The 19,068-nt window shown below is 37.9% G+C and overlaps 3 protein-coding genes across 3 annotated transcripts; 1 reads left to right on the top strand and 2 right to left on the bottom strand.

The window, feature by feature from the left end:
- Positions 1-949: 949 nt before the first annotated feature.
- Positions 950-2,404, top strand: LOC113716614 (probable carboxylesterase 6). Its single transcript, XM_027241012.2, has one exon. The coding sequence runs from the start codon at positions 1,266-1,268 to the stop codon at positions 2,304-2,306; it is 1,041 nt and encodes a 346-aa protein (XP_027096813.1). The 5' UTR covers positions 950-1,265; the 3' UTR covers positions 2,307-2,404.
- Positions 2,405-5,900: 3,496 nt separating this feature from the next.
- Positions 5,901-13,031, bottom strand: LOC113716618 (uncharacterized). The gene is made up of 13 exons (XM_027241014.2): positions 12,893-13,031; positions 11,919-12,317; positions 11,245-11,491; positions 10,517-10,629; positions 9,910-9,989; positions 9,462-9,603; positions 9,291-9,371; positions 8,825-8,929; positions 8,032-8,214; positions 7,513-7,605; positions 6,576-6,715; positions 6,420-6,486; positions 5,901-6,310 (listed from the first exon to the last, which is right to left on the bottom strand). Exons 2-13 carry the CDS (start codon positions 12,309-12,311, stop codon positions 6,191-6,193), a joined length of 1,764 nt encoding a protein of 587 aa, XP_027096815.1. The 5' UTR covers positions 12,312-12,317; positions 12,893-13,031; the 3' UTR covers positions 5,901-6,190.
- A 1,545-nt stretch (positions 13,032-14,576) lies between these two features.
- Positions 14,577-17,285, bottom strand: LOC113715679 (lysine-specific histone demethylase 1 homolog 1-like). Its single transcript, XM_027239962.2, has one exon. The coding sequence runs from the start codon at positions 17,188-17,190 to the stop codon at positions 14,668-14,670; it is 2,523 nt and encodes an 840-aa protein (XP_027095763.2). The 5' UTR covers positions 17,191-17,285; the 3' UTR covers positions 14,577-14,667.
- Between the last annotated feature and the right edge of the window lie 1,783 nt (positions 17,286-19,068).

Below are 19,068 nucleotides of genomic sequence, written 5' to 3'. Positions count from 1 at the left end.
ACAGGCTAAAAATCAAAATAGGCCAGTCTTCAACTTGTGCAGCTTGCTATCCCAAAAAAAGAAAAAAAAAAAGTATACTTCTAAAGGAAGAGTTGGACACGAAAGATATGAAGTACCTGATTCCTCAAGATACTCAACTCAGATACAGCTATTGGAGAGGTGAAGACTTGATGTAACGGACACTCGGAATACTCTGTAACCAATTGTAGTGAAAAAGCTAACAGATGGCTTTGACCAAAGAAACTTTTAACAATTCTTGTTGTGGGCTCAGAAAGGCACGAGGGCAATGACAAGCATGTTCCACGGACGTCCTCATAAGTCATAATAGGGAAAGGGGGGCTTCCATAAAAATTTTGCTGCTCGGCTTCTCCAAAAGTGTCTGGATCACTTAGCAGCACCATCAACTTTCAACTATCAAGTTCCACACGCCAATTCTCATTGTGGGTGAAATATCTAGCATTCCCCAATTTTAAAGGTAGCTTAATAATTGTTCTGCGAAAGTATGTTCTTGCCTTCTTGGGGGACAGCCTCAGTTGAGGTCGGTTGTGTTGTGGTCCGGTCGCATGCATTGGTCCAAAACATGACAAGATGATACCACTCCGCAAATTTTCAAAAATTGATTATATAAATACGCCCTCCAAAATATTATTCTTGGGGTAGTCAAAATAGAAGATGCACGTCTTTACCATGCATATAATAAACCTTTAACGTGTGGTTTTTCATGCATCGATGTTTATATGAACCTCCTAATAGTGCTGCATTGATTCGAGACAACGTGTTTGTACTAGAGACACGCTTTTTAGTGCCGTAATCAACTTTTCTTAACACTAAATTAGTTTGGTTAAATAGTTTCCTTAGTTTGGTGAGAATGATTGACTTATGGTACTTGTGGAACCTTAAGTGATTAGAAGTGAGAAAAATGGCAATAAGTTCACATTCCCCTTTTATCAGTTGGGATATACCTAAAACCTAAAGGTGTTGAAAGGGGGATCTGTATATTGCTGCCCACCTTCGTAGACTCCATGTGAAGACTAGTATCAATCTTGCCCAATTGTCCTAATGGTATTGAAAGTCAGGAGGCCCCTATCCTCCCACTTTTGGATTTGAATCTTGATGTGATTCCCAAACCAAAAACTGACCTTATATTTCTCCTTCTAATTTTACGCCCCCCTGCCTGTATAAAAGGCGCCCATGGTCTATATTCGTTTTGAGTACAGAAGCATCATTTAACAATTGGCTTCAGTAGATTTGCACATCTTTTATTTATGAGAAAGAGGAGAATGGCTGCCATGACATTTGATCCCAGCTTGAGCCTTGAGTTCAACAAAGAACAAAATCAGCAACATGGAGTTCATGAAGAAATTGAAGGGCTTATTAAGGTTTACAAAGATGGGCACGTGGAAAGACCCCAGATTGTGCCAAGTGTTACGTGTGCCGTGGCTCCAGATCAAGCCCTGACCTCCACAGATATCGTCATTGACAAATGTACAAACGTTTGGGCGCGGTTTTACGTGCCCAAATGCCATGCCAAACTCCCTTTACTAGTATACTTTCATGGTGGTGGATTTTGCGTCGGTTCAGCTTCTTGGAGTTGCTACCATGAATTTCTTGCAAAATTAGCATCAAAAGCCAATTGTGTGATCATGTCAGTCAACTATCGTCTGGCCCCAGAAAACCCTCTTCCGGCAGCATATGATGATGGCATTAAGGCCCTTTTTTGGGTCAAACAACAAGCCTTCAGTGCAGCCAATGACTGGTTCACTAGCAAATGCAACCTCTCCAGCATCTTCCTTGCTGGTGATAGTGCTGGTGCAAATATCGCCTACAACATCGCCATCCGCCTGGGATCGCCCGGTGGCAAGTTGGAAGCCTTGAGCCCATTAGGCTTTAAGGGGGCGATCTTGATTCAACCATTTTTTGGAGGAGAGTCCAGAACTTACTCAGAGAAGTATATGGTGCAGCCGCCTAGGTCAGCGCTTACTTTGGCGGCATCAGATACATATTGGAGGCTATCTTTGCCGGTGGGGGCGAACCGTGACCACCCCTGGTGCAATCCACTAGCAAAAGGGGCTCCAAAATTGGAGGATATAAGGCTTGTGCCAATGGTGGTTTGTATTTCTGAAATGGACATATTGAAAGACAGAAATTTGGAGGTTTGCAATGCTTTAGTTAGTGCTGGTAAGAAAGTCGAGCATGGGGTGTCTAAAGGGGTTGGGCATGCATTTCAGATTCTAAACAAGTCTCAGATCGCTATAACTCGAACTGACGAGTTAATCTTCCAAATCAAGAACTTCATCAGTAGATAGTCAATAATCCGGGCTTTTGTGTAATATTTTCATTTGTAATTAGAAGCAAAGTGTATGGTTGAAATATATGTATATTTTCTTTTGGTGTTGCCTTGTTATTCTCTTTCTTGATTTTCCTTTTTGCCTTTTTCGTCCGTTTAAAATGCTACTGATAGTTCTATTGCTGGTGTTAATTTGGTGTGCAATTGCGCACTAACTTTGACATCCCACATGCAAGTTCCACCAACTAGTTTTCTATCATTGTCCTCGAGTTTGCGTGTATATGAATCAAGAAATGTACACGATTTGCTTTTTTGTCATTCATCCGTCTTTTATCTGTTTTCCGAAGTATTAACACCTTCTGTTCGAAAACATTTGTATGTCCCACTTTTCATCTCTAATTTGTTGTCTTCACTTTTTTCTAGTACTAGTACTTAAGGCTTTGTTTGCAGTATATGGTCCCATTTTTGGTCAAACCAATGGCTGTGTTGCCTTTACTTTTAATCATATGCTTTTTCTTGAACTTTAAATCACATAACAATCTCCACTGGTAGCTCGGGTTAATTCAAGGAAATAGCATTTCGACCAAAGAATATATTGATCGTCTTCCATTTTTCATTTCTCATCATATAGTTTTGTGGAGCTATTCAGGATGGGCAAATGGTTAGTCTAGTATAGCTATAATCGACTACTTTAGTGTGAATCTATGCACGCAATCTATGTATAGGGAGAATGCCCGACTGCTACAAAACAAACAAATTTTATATCATTATCTAGAAAAGTGATTAAAATCTTTGTTCTCCCACTGATTAACACTGGCAGAGCTAAAACCTGTCGTAGTGGGTGCAAGATTGTACATCTTAAATAACGTCATTATTATGTAAAAAAAATTCTACTTGAGATTATGTTTTTATTTGGATTTTTGCTTTAAACTCTCTAAAATTATTCCTTGCTTAAACAGTAATCAAATTGTATTTTAGTTTTGAAACAATTATACCATAGAAGAAATTGGTTGATTAGGTAGGTGATGTGAGGAGAGACGAGGACTTTTCAAGATACAGGGGAGCGATGTCGATGGAGAAGGATATTTCCAAAAAATTGAAGGGGCGATTGTGATAAAAACTTAAAAATTTATAAAAAAGTTTCAAGCCTTCTTCTGAAAATTTTTGAAGTTGATGGGGCAATGTATCATGATTTGGTTCTCATCTTTATACAATTGAATAAATATAGTGCAAAACGAAAGGTTCCCACAAATTATCTAAAATTAAAATTAGTTTAACTTAGCACAATTCTATCTGAATTAACAGACTATGGACACAACTTGAAATGTTGAGTCTAATATTCATTTTCATGCTAGTAATATTTTACTACAAGTAACAAGTTTAGAATCAGAATAGTGAATTGTGAGAAGCTTTTATATAACTAAGTGGAGATATGTTGCTTTCGCCCATTTGATAATTTGCTCTCAGTTACGTGCTTCGTCGCAACTCGAAAGCAATTCCACATGCATCCCTCGAATAAAACTTCTATGACGAAATCGTTGATTTCACGGTGCCAAGCAGACTCGATTTGATAGCTGTACCAATATAGATATATTCTGATGCTTTTCCTTTTTAAGTTTGCCTAAGTCGTGGGGGTGGAATAGTATCCGTCAAAGCATGCTGCACAAGCACAACAGGCACCTTTTTCTTGACCAAAACTTGTAACTACATGAAATTGCTCGTGCAAATCCCACTGGTTGGCTTGAGTTTCGTAAACTAGAAGAGTGGGTACTTAAAATGCTGGCATGTTGGTCACCAAAGGGGATTTAAAATTCCTCTTTAAACTAAATTATAGGTCGAGAGTTCAAATTTCACATCCTGCAATACATCCATTGAATCTAGATAGGCCTGTTTTCTTTCTAACATCGTTTGAATTTCGTACTGTATTAAGAAAAGTAAAAGCGAGTTGTTATCAAAAGCCTTTTTTTCATATGGTACCAAAATAAGACCAAATGATCCAATCCTATTATTTATGTTTGTAATCCAATAAAAATCCACATTTTAATAGTGAGGAAGAAAAAGAATGTAATTCCAGGACTTGAAAATGATGTATACTCAGTTGTACAAAATAAGATGTACTAAAATTTTGTACATGTCGGAGGAATCTTAGAGATTTCTGAGAAGGAATTGTTTGGGAGAGATTTGGAAGTTGCACTAGAATCAACTTAATAAACGGCAATGGCAGGTATTATTAATGTTTCCCCTTATGATTCAAAACCAAGCAAGTGATCAATTCAAATTGATCAAGAACAAATTCATACACTTACCAAATGATAAATTGATATACCATTATTTCAATGACAAATAAGTTACATAATAATATTTTCACTTGTATGTTTACAATGCTAAATGAAAAATTGAATGCTTTCCTTAGTTTCTAGCCCACTATATATAGAAGCTAAGGTGGTGTTTTAAAGACTATCATGAAGTTGGTTTTGCTAGTCCAAAACCGACGTTTGACCATCATGAAGGTCCGAGGATGAGGCCATCAAACGGTTCATCACCCTAGTTACTTCCTGCATGATTTTAGTAGCTCAAATAATCTTTGCTCAAATGAGTGTTTCCAGAAATCTTCATGAAGTCTTTTCCCTGTCAAAAACAAGGAAAAAAAAAAAAGAATACACAATCTGATACAAATGCTAACTCCAAATCTCAGACAAATAATAATGAAGGAACGGTCCAAATAACGTGACCAAGCCTGTTCATGGGCATCCATTTTGGAGGAATGTTCCAAACTTCATCATAATAATATGTAAAGTAAAATAAAATAAAATAGATACTATGATACAAGCTAGTGAATTTATATCATATCTACAATATTCACAGTTGTCGAGAAACTTTAAAGTACCTGGACAGGGGATGCTCTAGGTTTAGGGTACTTGTTCTTCTTCCAGCTTCTCACTTACTTCTGTCATGATACTTGATTTTGCTCTTCTGTGGGAGATCAGAAGAATGATTTCTTAACGCAGATGGAAAGTGTGGCGTTGGCTGTGCTTTGTGGAGAGCTTCTTGGTTGTGGGCCTGTTTAAACTGCTCTCAAGGAGGAAGAAATCAACTGCTGAAATCTTTTGGTCTTTTTTCTTGAGTTGGTGGTTGAAATGTTTTGGCACGAGCCACCCTTCTTTTCTTATTGCCTCAACCCCCAGGTAAGTTGCAACCACTCCAAATAATCAAAGTTGCATTGAGCCTGCGGAATATCTCACAGAAGCTTACGGAAATGCCTTGAACAAAAAGAGTTTTGGGGACGCAGTCATATTTTTACACATAATTTCCGTACAATACACATTTATTTTGAATAATATGATATGTTAGGACATTCCCTCAGAAAATTTGTCAATTTGGAGTGATCGAAAAGGTCTTCTTTCTATTCACATTATGTTCATGAATAAAAGGCTTTCTTTTTTTCTTTTTTTTTTTGAATATGCACTCGTTCAGACAGAAATAAGTTTATGGTCAATCTTCCATCTCTACTCGTTAAAAGTAAGACATAAGTTTATTTGAAGAAGGTTGGACTTGGAACGAAATTGAAACCATGTTCATTGATATTATATCCCCAACTATAAAGATCAAAAAGTCAAAAAGAGAGGTCACGTGCATTCTCCTCTTTAATTCAAGCACAATGCAGCTTGTCATTGATCTGTAATTTTACAAGTGACAGACATGTACATTAGCAACAAGCATCCTCGAATTATCTGTGAACAATATTCAGGAATTGCCATATACTAGCACTCAGCCGAGTGAAGGGAGAAAATCAACACTAAACTTTGAATTAGCTATTTCAATCAGACAGTCTTTATCCAGAAACACCAGGAAAAGAAACCGGAATAAAAATTTCTGTGATGAATTCTCGTCTGATAAAACAGTCTAGCTGGACATCATAACACTGTCAATTGATTGAAGTGCCTGATTGGCATAATAACGGACATCAACATCAGGATCCTCAGCAAGCTCTACCAGACATGGACGAATCGTTTTCTCCACCACCTAAGCACCAACAAAGTCCCAATATTTGCATATAAAACAAAGAAGTCAAAGTTAACCGAACTCAACATGTGAAAAGAGCAAGATTCAGAGAAAAACAAGCAATGCTTACTGATTGGTCAACAATATGAATCAGGGACTGCAACACCTTCGCCACATTAAATTTAATGTTCGGAACCCTGAAGAGAGAACATGTCAGAACTGCAGGTTCAGGAAGCTATCCAATCAAGCCTACTAACACCAAATTAAATATGCGAAAGTCAATGACCTGTCCTTCGATGCAGTGACGACCACCGGCAGCAACTTAGAACAAGTAATCTCAGAGCCCATGACAGGAGCAAGTAATGAAATTGCGCGAAGAATGGTCATCCGATACAAATAATGTGGATTGTTTGTCATATCCAAAACCTGTAGAAAGGTGCTTTAACATTTATTTTATCTAAGGGAATAACAAAGCACCATACATGCAAGGAAGCAAGAAACTAGAACCACATGGTTCCAATTTTAAATTACTTTTCAACTTGCACAATCAGATAAAGTTCTTAATTTTGTTCCCCGTTTTCTAATTTTTCAAAGTTATCTTTTTCCCCATATTTTTTGTGCTAAAACACAACAAGAAAATGATATATTCCATGGTCTTGACTCTTGCCTCAGTATTAGAGAAAACAGTCAAAACATGTGACCACTAAAAAAGAATACCATTCGACTACAACTTTTATAGAAGACATTAATGATCACTTTAATGGTACAAACAACTATGATGATACAAACGCTTAGCTGGTTCTGCAGCTTGATACCGAGCAAACTCATTTTACTGCTGGTTCTGCTACAGGCCTTCTCCGAAGAAAAATGATGCAACAATTGCATTATCAATAATTTAACACCCTTTAAGCACCATTTTCTCCACTTAGATTCAGTCTATTTCTAAAATTTTAAAAACCAGGTCCACTAGGTATAATACCGGAAAAGTTTAAAACCAGCCAAGTTGCAGGTGCATTCTAAGTTGATTTTTACCACTTAAAATTCACTTGAGCAGCAGATTACCTCCAGATCTTAATTACTCGGTACGAGGTACATGGACAGACTGATTCAGAGTCATTTTTAATAAGAACAATCATTTTGCACAGCTGGCAACCCCAAGCAAATCAAAAGAGAGAGATAGAGAAGGGAAAAAATGCATCTCATAGTTGAGTACTCGGACAAACCTGAGGAATGATATGCTGCATTGCCCACTCCGGACCAAATTCTTCTGCCAGGCGTTTCAAATTATTAGCAGCAGCATCTCGAATTGAATAAACCTGCATGACAAATTTTTCTGTAAAGCCAAAAATGTATTTGCAATTATATACCAACTACATGTCCAACGAGGATAAGATGGATTTTCTTGAAAACATTATGCTTAGTGGGTTGATGGGCAAAATTGAATGCTGCAAAAATATTCACACTAAAGAGATGATACAAGTGGAAGTATTGTTTTGATGATTTTTATTGAGATGAATGAATATCTGCAAAAAACCAAAGAAAAGTAAAAGCTGGCATAGGAAGAAAACAGAACTGAATGGAAGAATAGGTAGGTTGTTTTCCCACTCGAACAGGTAAGCATTCATTAGCATAGAAAGTACGTCTCTCCCACATTAATTTATTTTGGATATCCACACTCTGATGTCATCAGACTTATAGTCATCAACTTCAGTTACAAGGAAACTTTACATAGTACCACCAACCTTGTCCTGTAGCCACTGCATGCAAAGGGCACCAAGCTTGTCATCGAAAAAACCTACACCCAATTGACTAGCCAACAGCGGTATGTATTCAATAATTGCAAGGCGAACTCTCCAATGCCTATCCTCTGCAAGCTCAACAATAGCTGGTAATAGAGATTGCGACAACAAGTCGATTCCTATAACCTGCAATGTTGAGCAATTAGATACCAATATAAATCAGTAGAGAGATATACTCAACAGCATGAAAAAATGCATGACAAATACAAAATTTGAAACCAAGATAAACCATGTCATTGGAAAAGGACCACGTTACAAGAAAAAAGATAACACTGCAAGTTTTTTTTTAGTGGAAAAAATACTAAATTACAAAAAATAATGATAATAACACCAGAGTTTTTTTTTTTTTTGGGTAGAAAAAATACTAAATTGCGAGCACTTAGTATAATTATTTAGCAGTTAAAGTAATGAATCATCAGTCAAAACACTAAGACTACTACTATCTAAGTCATTGATCAACAACTGATCCATGTCGTAGCCAAAAGTAGAATGACTATAGAAAATTTTACTTGCTATCCACCATCATATTTGAAGCCCAAGATATTACAAAAGGAGAATCAAAATCTTCTTTTCCTTTATCCAAGTTTGCAAAGCACATAAACTACACCTAGTTACATGCCAAAATCTCAACACGAGATGCATATATCATACACGAAAAGAAACTGAAGATAGATGAAGAAAGGAGAGCATTTGGAAAACACAGTAAATAAGATCCAAAACACTAAACATCACAGACCTGATTGACTTGATCGAGCTTGCTAATAATATTAAGGCGTACATCAGGGAATTCATCTTTCAAGAGGGAAAGAAAAATTGGGAGAAGTTGTTCAATTGTCGCATCCTGCATTGGATAGGAAATTCAGTGAAATGCAATCTTGATGAAAGCACAAAGTACACAAGAAAATAAGCAAAAATAGCTGTAATAAGTTATATTGACATCATAGCAGAGCACTACAGTACAAAAAGTTCAAGATCAGTAAAAGATTTCTGCAATATAAACCTATACCAGAAGCATTGAATAAAAAAGAATTACCAACAGAACTGTTTCCCCTTGCTAGGTAAAATACAAATATGAAGCAACTAAACATGTTCACCAACCAGTGGAATTTACCAAGAGGATAATGTTCTTTGGCTTAGCATGGGTAGCACAGATAACTGCATAGATATTTTCAGTATAAAATATAAATAAATGGAAAGGCTACCTTTCCTAGAACAGGAGCCATTCCCATTATAACAGAAGCCAAAGCTGATCGAACATGCTGGGAAGAATCTGATGATAATTCCTGAAAGTTGCAAAATAGAGGCACATATCATACATGACATGAACAATAAGGTCATCACCAAGCAGCAATTCAGGTTAGTTAAGTAAGTACCTTCACACAGGGAAGAATATGCTGAATAGCAAGTTCTGGATTAAGAATCCGACAAAATTTGGTGACTTTACCAGCAGCTGCTATACGCACTTCAGCTTCATTATCACGAAGTAGGCGCACATAAGCAGGAACCAAATCCGTCCTTAAATGGCATCATAATTACCATCAGTCAGAAGTCTCATAAGGAGACCGCTTCCTCCATAGAAGCAAAAGATAAGATAATAAATTTACAAAGAATAAAATATGCAGATAATGCAAGATATATATTCAGGTACAACAGCTTTACCATCGGGAAAAAAATGATAAGCAGAAATCTCAGTGTTGATGAACTAAGTGCCAATTGGAAATTTGGCCATTGCCAAAGTTTAAATCAAGGTTAAATGACTTCAAGTTTTTCAATATCGCACAATCAGCAGGCATGCACAATGTAAGTTTAAATACAAGATACCTTGTAGGTTCAGGTCCAACAGCTTCGCAAAGCTCATACAATTGGTTCGCAACCATGTATCTGACACGCCAAGACTTGTCCTGAGTTAACAGACAACATAAGAACCATTCAGACAGCAAGTTATCAAGATATTTTACATAACCAAAACAAGTCTAGAAATCTATAGCAAAACAGCTAGACTCAGAAAGGCAATAGCAGCATCCTCAGTACAGACAATGTCATCTGGACCATCCTCTTCCTTCTCAACTCAAGTTTTCAGCTATGCTTCCCCTAATTTGTCGGCAGAAATCCTTAGTTTGTCAAGGTAATTACACTATCATTTTCTATTTCTCCATGTTGAATGCATCAATGTTTTTTATTGATTTTGGATGCCATTGTGACGTATGTCTACAAAGATGGAAATCTAAAAAACCTTGCAAACCATCAAAAACAGATCTGCTTCTAATGATAATAACACTGCTTGAAAACTCAAAGGTTTCTGGTTCCAAACCCCATTAAACCTACAACCATGCTCACTCTTCCCCATTAAAAATATTTTGCTTCCTACCACAAAGCTTGTAGTTACCAAAAAAAAAAAAAGATAAGTGAATGGACCCCTTCTGAGTACCTGGGAGAAGTTAACAATGACAGGGAGTATGTGGGCTACACAATCTTGGGATTCCAACAACTTGCCAAGAGCAGCACAACCTTCTACAGCTAGCAATCGAACAGAATCTTGATCTGAAAAAGAGAGAGTTATGTAAACCACTAAGCAGTCGTGATATCTCTTTGGTGAAAGGCTAAAAGCATTTAAAGTGAGGTGTCAACAATATGCATTCTTGGAAATCAAGTGAAGCACAAGATCCAAGTAAGCAAAAGAACTAGAAATTGTCAAACAATTATCAACCATATGCATTAGTTGCCCACTAAACAATTATAGAATTTCAACAATTTATAAGCTCAACATTTTTAGGGAACAAAAATGAACAAGTTCTCAAGCATATGCAGAATATCACCCACAAAGAAAACAAGTTCAGACTTGATACCAAAAGAATACTACACCTACATTGCACCACAAGCTATAGGCTGCCTAGTCTTGAATTGCAAATGGCTTCCCCCCCCCCCCCTCTCACCAGGAGAGGGGTGGGACTTAAGAAGCGGAGAGAGGGCAGGGGGAATTTGAACCAAGGATCTTAAATGTTATACATTAACACAAAGTTGTTGGCTAGGGAAAGAAAATCTGCAAAGCGAGGCTGATAATTCACAGAAAAGGAACTATGCTAATACACATTTGATAGTGCATACATGATGTCTTCAGTAGTCACAAGAAGAAATTGAGATGTATTCTTCATTTACCATCTTGAGTGAGATCCTCAAACATAGACATGATGTCAGCCTTGAGATTGGGGGGCTCAACTGTAGCAGCAAACTTTCCCAAATTAGTTGCAGCAGCTCTCCTCACCATAGGCATGTCATCTTGACACAACTGGCTGTATATCGACCGAAGTTCAGTCTTTAGCATCTCTGATGCACTTGGGTAAGCAATATGGAATAGTCCACATGCAGAAACTCGAGCAGTAAACCATTCACCAGCTGCAAGCCTCTAAAAGGTCGAATTTAACAATGTCATAACATTATCCAATGTAATTTCTCAGTAAGAAGTCAAAAATTATTTCAAAACTAACAGGTGAAACCAAAGTTAAGATAAAATAACAGAACCACTTCATAAACACAGATAATTTTCATGTACCAACAATCTGATCTCAGAAAAAAAAATCCAAAACTATGATGAGTAAGAATTGTCTAGCACATGAAAGTTATAATTCTGAACCAAGAAACTCGTACAGAATCATATATCACCCTTACGGTAGATAGCATTATAGCATAATTTATGGTGTCCGAATATCTCCACAAATAGAAAAAGGTCCACGGAAAATAAATACAACAAAGCATCAACTTCACAAACATCTGACCATAAAACTGTACGAATGACATGCTTTAACAGCGAAGCACCAAGCTTTTGTTCTAACCTTCACAAGAGGAATAAACCAATCAACCAGATCATTTTCCCTCATCTGGGATCCAATTCTACACAATGACTCAACAGCTTTATCCCTCACACAAGTCTCCTCTACGGTGCAAAGGGTCTCCAAAGGCGGTAACAACACAGAAGCATACTCCACACCTCCAACATAAGGAATAAACACTCCCAACTCCTCCGCCATTGCCAGCAGCACCTCATCATCATCATCATTATTTTCACTGAGAAATGGTATCAATTCTTTCCGTGTCCTCTCCTCACCGAGAGCACGGGCAATCGTATTCAGCCTACGGATTGAATTGAGCCGTAATTGAATGTCATCATTCTTCAGCTCATCAATTAGCACAGCTATTGGATACAATGGCTCATCCACCATCGACATTTTCCCCTAGAAAAGCAAAGACAACAAAAATCATCTTCATAATTCGGTAAAATTAGACTGTAGCATGTCTTGATTAAGGTTAAACATTTCATTTGAATCCACACTGAAAACAAGGAGAAAAATAGTGTATTTTTTCTTCAAAAAAGAGCTCAATTTATTGTTTTAGCAACTATAACTTGAAAAGATGTGCTAAGCTAAGAACCTAACCAAACAAAAAAGAACCTTACATAAAAATCAGTCTGAACAAATATGATTATTTACCAGAAATGACAGTAGTAATTGGAAATTAAAGAGATATAAGTGTAGAATTTGAAAACAATAATCAAAATGGAAATGATAAGCAGAAAGAGATCACGAGCATAGCGGAAACCAAGATATCCAGGTCCTTAATAGTACTAGAGGAAATTTAGCTCCTCTTTTCTCGAGAAATTGAAAATTAGAAAGGCAGTTGTGAGAAATGAGATCTGGAGAGAGAACCTATAATCAGAGCTCATAAATAGATATGAATTATTAACACAGCTCTCTGCAAAAGAATAATTCCATATACAAAAACAAAGAGAGGGTGGAGGAGGAGGAATTACCGGTGGCGATGTACTCCCGCCGGCTTCCGCAGATTCGAAGGCTTTGTTCCAGAGAGAGAGGAGAGAATACAGAGAGAGATCTTATTGTGGATTTTAATTAGATTTTTATTGCAACTTCGATTGGGTTGAAATTTCGTTCTGAAGCCCAAAAGACTGGGTCGTTTACAAAGTTGGCTCTATTGGGCACAAAAGAAAAATTGAGGCCCATTTCTTTCAATGGGGTTCTTGTCTCAAGTGATGCACTAATGTGCGACGAACAACCATGTTCATATTTAAAGATTTTTTGTCTCGGGCATTCGTTAAGACATAGAAACAATCATGTTCATATTTTAAGGATTTTTCCCGCCACTCATTAAGACATAAGAGATGTAGTTTAGTCTCTTCTTTGGTGTTTTTTTTTCTTCAGATTTTTTCGTTTTTGGTATGAAAAAATAATTGATAAAGTAAATAAAAAAAAATTTAATTCATTAAAGTCATCTTCAGAAAACTAAAACCCCTCGAATCATCAATGAAATAGTCCCTAATTTTATTTTTTTTTTATCAATCGTCATCCCTACTCTTATTCCTACAAAAAGTTCTACTATTGTTAGAGAAGACAAAAATCAATATGTTAATAAAAAAATTCAAAAAGGTTTTCTCCCAAACTTATAACTGCATTTCCCCCCCCCCTAACCCCTTTTTTTTTTTTCTTCGTCTTCGTCGTCTAACATCAACAATCTACTATGTTGTCACCCCAACAGTCTATTTATTCGTTTCCCTTGCACCTGTTGGAATTTAAGCAGTAAAGAAAGTTCTACAATCATTCAGGATTGAGGTCAGGTCTTGAATAGATGAGTAACGATCATCCAAGGGTTTGGCGAGTTCAATGCCTCCTCTCAGCCTCCAGCATTTTGCTATAACATTATTGGTTTTGATCAAATACCTTTTCTGTTCCATTCCTTCCATACATGCTAAATTGCCAAGTCTCCTTTTCTGCTGTAGCACTTCAGAATTCATATCACACACCTTTCTCCATTTGGAATGTTTCTATTGATCTCGTCAGGCACCGTCTTAAGCAATACAGTGTTCTGCCTGATCGCCCAGAAACTTGGAACTTAAGTTGGTATTTTGATTATCTAGCTTATGGGTAATTTCAAAATGGCTGCTGAAATTTCCGAACAGCTGTACAAACTCCATACCAAAAATCAGAAGTCCCATGTCTCACGTCATGAAACGTTCTAGAGTTAAATGAAAAGACTCGAAGAAACAGTAACTGCATTAAGGAGGCCATGCGCAGCTTGATGTCCCTGCCACTTAAGTTGAATTTGGGTGCAGAATTAAAATTACAGATTACTTCAGCAAATTACAGGGCACAAAAGTTCCCAGCAAGAGAAACAAAAAGACAACTAGAACTGCAGATTCAATCAAGACTGTTAACAAGCTACAGATTTACAAGACTCGACTGGCTAATCATTAACCACTCGATTTCACGAAATGGATCATCACATGTTTAAGCCTGGCTTGGCATGATAGAAACGTCAAATTTTAAGTACTTGCGGAAAAAGCACCGAGATATGCCTAAAGAGCTGCCGACTTGACTAGATGAAGTCTAGTTAAAGGTTCAGATCATGAAACTTCAAAAGGATTTGATGTCAGAGAAAGATTATACCCAAGTAAGTAAATAAACGGACCATAGACAGAAAGGTAAAGTTCAAATCTTTAATCAATTAAGATCAATCCGGAACCATTTACAAAATACCCACTTATGAGTTCTGCTACAAAATTTACTAAGAGCTCTAACTCAAGTTACTTAATCTGCTGGATCTAATGACTGTAAGAAGAGAATCTGCCATATTGCTTAAACTCTTCCTCCCAACCAACCTCACATGAAACTCACGAGTTAGCATATGTAAGCGGTCTAGATCTCCAGCCACCTTACTTAGTTCAATCACCTGCTTCCTGGGGATCAAACCGTAGAGATAAATACCAACAGTTCCAGATTTCTCACCTTTTAAAGCAATTCGTAATACAGCATTAGACTCTAGATCGGTTGACCTGGGATCAAACAACACAGAGAAGCTACCAAATGTGAGGTCTGGAGCATTAAACAACCTATCAATATCCCCGTTTTCTAGAGCTGCACTATTTGATCTTTCAGGTGGAACAATTGACCGCCTCTTGGCAACCCTCAAGATATTAGCAGCCTCTCTCATCCCACTAAGAAAAGCTCCATGCATTGTTGCTGGATACTGCTTGTTTGTTGCTTCTCCTGCAAAGAAAAGTCGGTCTCCAACACTCTCTGCTAGAATATCATAATCATCTCCAGAAGCTCCAATTGCAACATAAGAATAAGAGCCATAGGAAAACCGATCTTGACCCCAACGAGTGCAAACTGCCTGAACGGGATCTGGAACTGCTATCCCTTTCGGGCTGAATATACTCTTCAGTATTTCAAGAACCTTCTGGACAGATTCAACAGGGGACATCATTTCAAACTTAAGTGCTGCATCTCCAGCCACAAGAGCCACAAGAAGTGGTCCTCCTGCTACTGAAGAATAACTATAAAACAGAAAAAACTCGCCTCTCGTATTCGGATCGTCAGTCAAATGCCCAAAAGTATCAATATCACCACCCCAGAAATCATATGGAAACAAGATTGCGACTTTGTTCAACAACCCAAACCCCAATCTCTCAATAGCCTCTCTCTTCCTCTCTGGAAGGTCTGGTACAAATTGAATAACATCCTTTTTGAGCACCCCCAAGGGTACAGTACAAAGCACCATATCCCCTCGATAAGCCTGCCCGCCTGCATGCACTAAAACCCCATCAATACCATACTTGACAGTGTCAACTGCACGGTTATAAAATATTGGAAGGTCCTCAGCCAATACTCGAATTAATGTCTCGTTACCTCCCGGCATAAAACAATGATCGCCTCCCATTTCATACGGATCATCTTGATCCCAATATGACATTGATAACTTGGACATCAAGGACGCATTGGCATACTCCAAATTGGCCAAGTGCCAATCCAAGAGCATTCTTTCTTGAGGGTCCTCAGCTACCCTATAGACTTGCCTAAACGTCTCTAATGCGGTACCTAATGAAACATCTACTGATCTAACTTCCTCCAACATAGCCTGTCTAAGCTTACAAACTCTATCCAACAACTTATTAAACGAAACTTCCACTCTCGAATCAATATCTGGATTAACAGTTCTACCATTAGGCAAATACAAAGGACAGATATCCCTCACCTTATGAAGAGGAACTCCTAACTGTCTAGCAAGAACTCCTAATGGATTCCCATTGATCCCAGTCAGCACACTCCCGCCTAAATCTGCGGCGGCAACAATATCATCCTTATCACCACGCATTTTCTTGGTTCGAACCCGTCCACCTGGCCGGGCCCGGCCCTCCAAAACCACAACCTTAAAACCCAGAAAAATTAACTGTCTTGCAGCTACTAAACCCGAGAGCCCAGCTCCAATTACGACCACGTTCGCCTTCGGGGCGCCTTCTGGGGGTTTTAATTTCATTTCTTTAATCGCCGGAGCAAGCCCGAAGTTTATATAGCCATGGTGGAGGAGGAAATAGTACGCAGAGTTGACAAGGGCTTTATGCTCAGCCCGGATTGACTCCAAGGCGTGGTCTTTCGTCAGCCAAACGGAAACGTTTGACCGCCACCGGGCGAGAATATGGTTGCGGACGACAATGTAATTCGCTTGCTCGGCGCCGCCGATTTGGGAGACGACATTGGCCTCGATTTCTTCCTCGGTTAAGGAATCAACAGGGAATCCAACGGATATGGCAATCAGGGCTTCAATGTCGACTTCTTTAGCTAGGTCGGATATTTTACTACTGCTTCCTCCGCTGCCGCCACGGCGGCGATGGAGGATATGGGGTTTCCCATCGTCGGGTTCGTCCACGAGCTCGGTTTCGGAGTAGGAATAGGAGTAAGCGGTAGAGGGTTTAGGATGGGGGCGGAGGACGCGGAGGCCGGACGCGGCGGAGCTGGTCGATATCATATCAGTAAACAGCTTCTTTCGACGACGCCGCTTTCTCGGCGGAGGTGGGGCAGGGTCAGCGGTTGAAGCGGCTGCGGCTTGGGGTACAGTTTTGGAGGTGGGTTGGGATTCATTAACGGGTTCTGAGGTGTCCATGGGTTGAGGATCAGAAGCGGTAGGGCCAGCTGTCGTTTCAGGAGAAGATGAATGGTTAGGCATGGTGTTCAAGCTGGGAATATCTTCGTTGCCGTCGCCGGAGACGGTGGCATTAGCTGAAACATTGGTCGGGGGCCGAGGCTCGGTGGTTTCCATGGCCGGTTAGATGAGACAGTTTCAAGGTAGCGTTGGCTTGTCAACCGTAAGAGCGGTGGTCCTAACTTCTAAGCACAATGTACTATAGCCACCGGGTAACCAATATAGGCTTTGTTTTTATTTTAGGGATAGTTTCAGAACACTTGAGATCCTCGGTGACATATTTTCTATGCCAACCCAATGCCACCAATAATGTTGTGCCAAGTGTCATGTTATTATTTACATTTTAATTTTCTAATAATTTAATTTGGCTTGATTTAACACAAGGGTAAATAATAACATGACACTTGGCACAATACTATTGGTGGCATTGGATTGGCATAGAAAACATGTCACCGAGGATCTCAAGCGGTTTCCGAAACCTCCCTTGAGGTTTCTAACACTTTTTATTGACCTCCCCTGATGTTTCAAAAATTACACACTCCCATGCTTTTATATTTTTGGTAATAATTCAGTCCAAGCACCAGTAAAATAGGTATTTTTGCAATAACGTAAAGCCATGTTTTAGCAGCAACACCAACAGCGGACGACCGCTAGTTTCGTGCAATGGCCATTTTTTTCATTCTCGTGCAACAACATACAAACTTCGCAACCACCTCTGTTTGGGGCATGAACTTCAATATTTGAGATAACTTTAGCATGATTATTCCTTTTAATAATTATACATCAAATAATAATTATTCCTCTTAAGCATGATTATTTCTTTTAATTAATTCATGAGATAACTTTTTTCATATAAATGTTAGTAATAAACACAATATCTTTGGACAAATCAGTAATTTTACCCTAATGATGTAAGCAAAGGGTCCCAAAAATTTGATAAGGGAGGTCAGTATAATTTTTAAATCCTCAAGGGAGGTCGATGAAAGCGATAGAAACCTCAATGGAGGTATCTGAAATTACTTTTATTTTATTTTCTTTTTTTTCAGATGGGATTAAGATTTCTTAATATATAGTAGTTTTTTTTTTTTTAAGAATATACTGATTTTTATAGCTATGTAATCTTTGGTTTTAATGCTTTCTTAAAAAAAAAAATCAAATTTTTGTTTTTCTATATGTATTTTGTGATGGTATCTAAAGACTAAAAGTAATGACATATCGAGATATATGATATTTGGATGATTAGTTGTCAATTGTATATTGTGGGAGTTATTCTATCTATTTCAAACGATAAAGTTGAGACTAATTTTGACGTACACATTTGTGTGGCAATGCGACAATCAAGAAGATTATGAAAAATGATTTAATGAAAATTTCTGGATGATTTAATTCACCAAAAACCGCTGCCGGGCTGATTATAGTGAATGTATTCAGAGGAATTTAAAAACTCAGTATTTTATGGTAAAATTTCGAAGCTTTACAATCCTTTGCAGGTGAAGGCATGAAGCTTAACGAATTCTTTTTATTCGACATTTTTAAAAAGTAATTTTTTCCCAAAAAATTTCTACACTTTCCATAAAACACATTTTTCTATCACTATTTTACTTGACAAACAACAAATCGTTACAGCATTTTTTTTTACAAAAATTCCAAAAATAGCAATCCAAACAGGAAGTTATAATTAGAATGGGATAAGTATCATATGGTAAAAAAGGAATAAGTTTGTTGCAACAACAACAGAAAAGTTTCTAGAACGGATTTTTAGTCTACGCACATTTTTGTAAATCAAGCTTGTACGAGCTAACAAGACAAATACATAGTTTCAATAGGAAGAAACAATTTTTTTTCATATATAAATGAAAGTTTGAATAGGTTTAATTCTGATTACCACCACAAATTAGAGCATACTTTCGAAATCATAGGTCACGGAGATTCTTACAGATCGCCCGTTAACATGCTCTTTAATTCTTTAGTCGGTCTCTTTCTTTTATTTATTTA

Source organism: Coffea arabica, chromosome 11c (assembly GCF_036785885.1).
Source record: "Coffea arabica cultivar ET-39 chromosome 11c, Coffea Arabica ET-39 HiFi, whole genome shotgun sequence".
In the NCBI taxonomy this organism is placed as follows: Eukaryota; Viridiplantae; Streptophyta; class Magnoliopsida; order Gentianales; family Rubiaceae; genus Coffea; species Coffea arabica.
Note: the sequence above shows the minus strand (reverse complement) of the source record. Positions and strands in the feature narration are given on the sequence as shown.

What these genes read in the sequence shown, in the direction of transcription:
- LOC113716614 (XM_027241012.2), top strand. Translation starts at nt 1,266, where the DNA reads ATGAGAAAGAGGAGAATGGCTGCCATGACATTTGATCCCAGCTTGAGC.
- LOC113716618 (XM_027241014.2), bottom strand. Translation starts at nt 12,311, where the DNA reads ATGTCGATGGTGGATGAGCCATTGTATCCAATAGCTGTGCTAATTGAT. An exon ending in TGCAGCATATCATTCCTCAG is followed by an intron (nt 6,716 to 7,512) that starts GTTTGTCCGAGT and finishes ACCTTTCTACAG; the next exon opens with GTTTTGGATATGACAAACAA. An exon ending in GTCACTGCATCGAAGGACAG is followed by an intron (nt 6,487 to 6,575) that starts GTCATTGACTTT and finishes TTCTCTCTTCAG; the next exon opens with GGTTCCGAACATTAAATTTA.
- LOC113715679 (XM_027239962.2), bottom strand. Translation starts at nt 17,190, where the DNA reads ATGGAAACCACCGAGCCTCGGCCCCCGACCAATGTTTCAGCTAATGCC.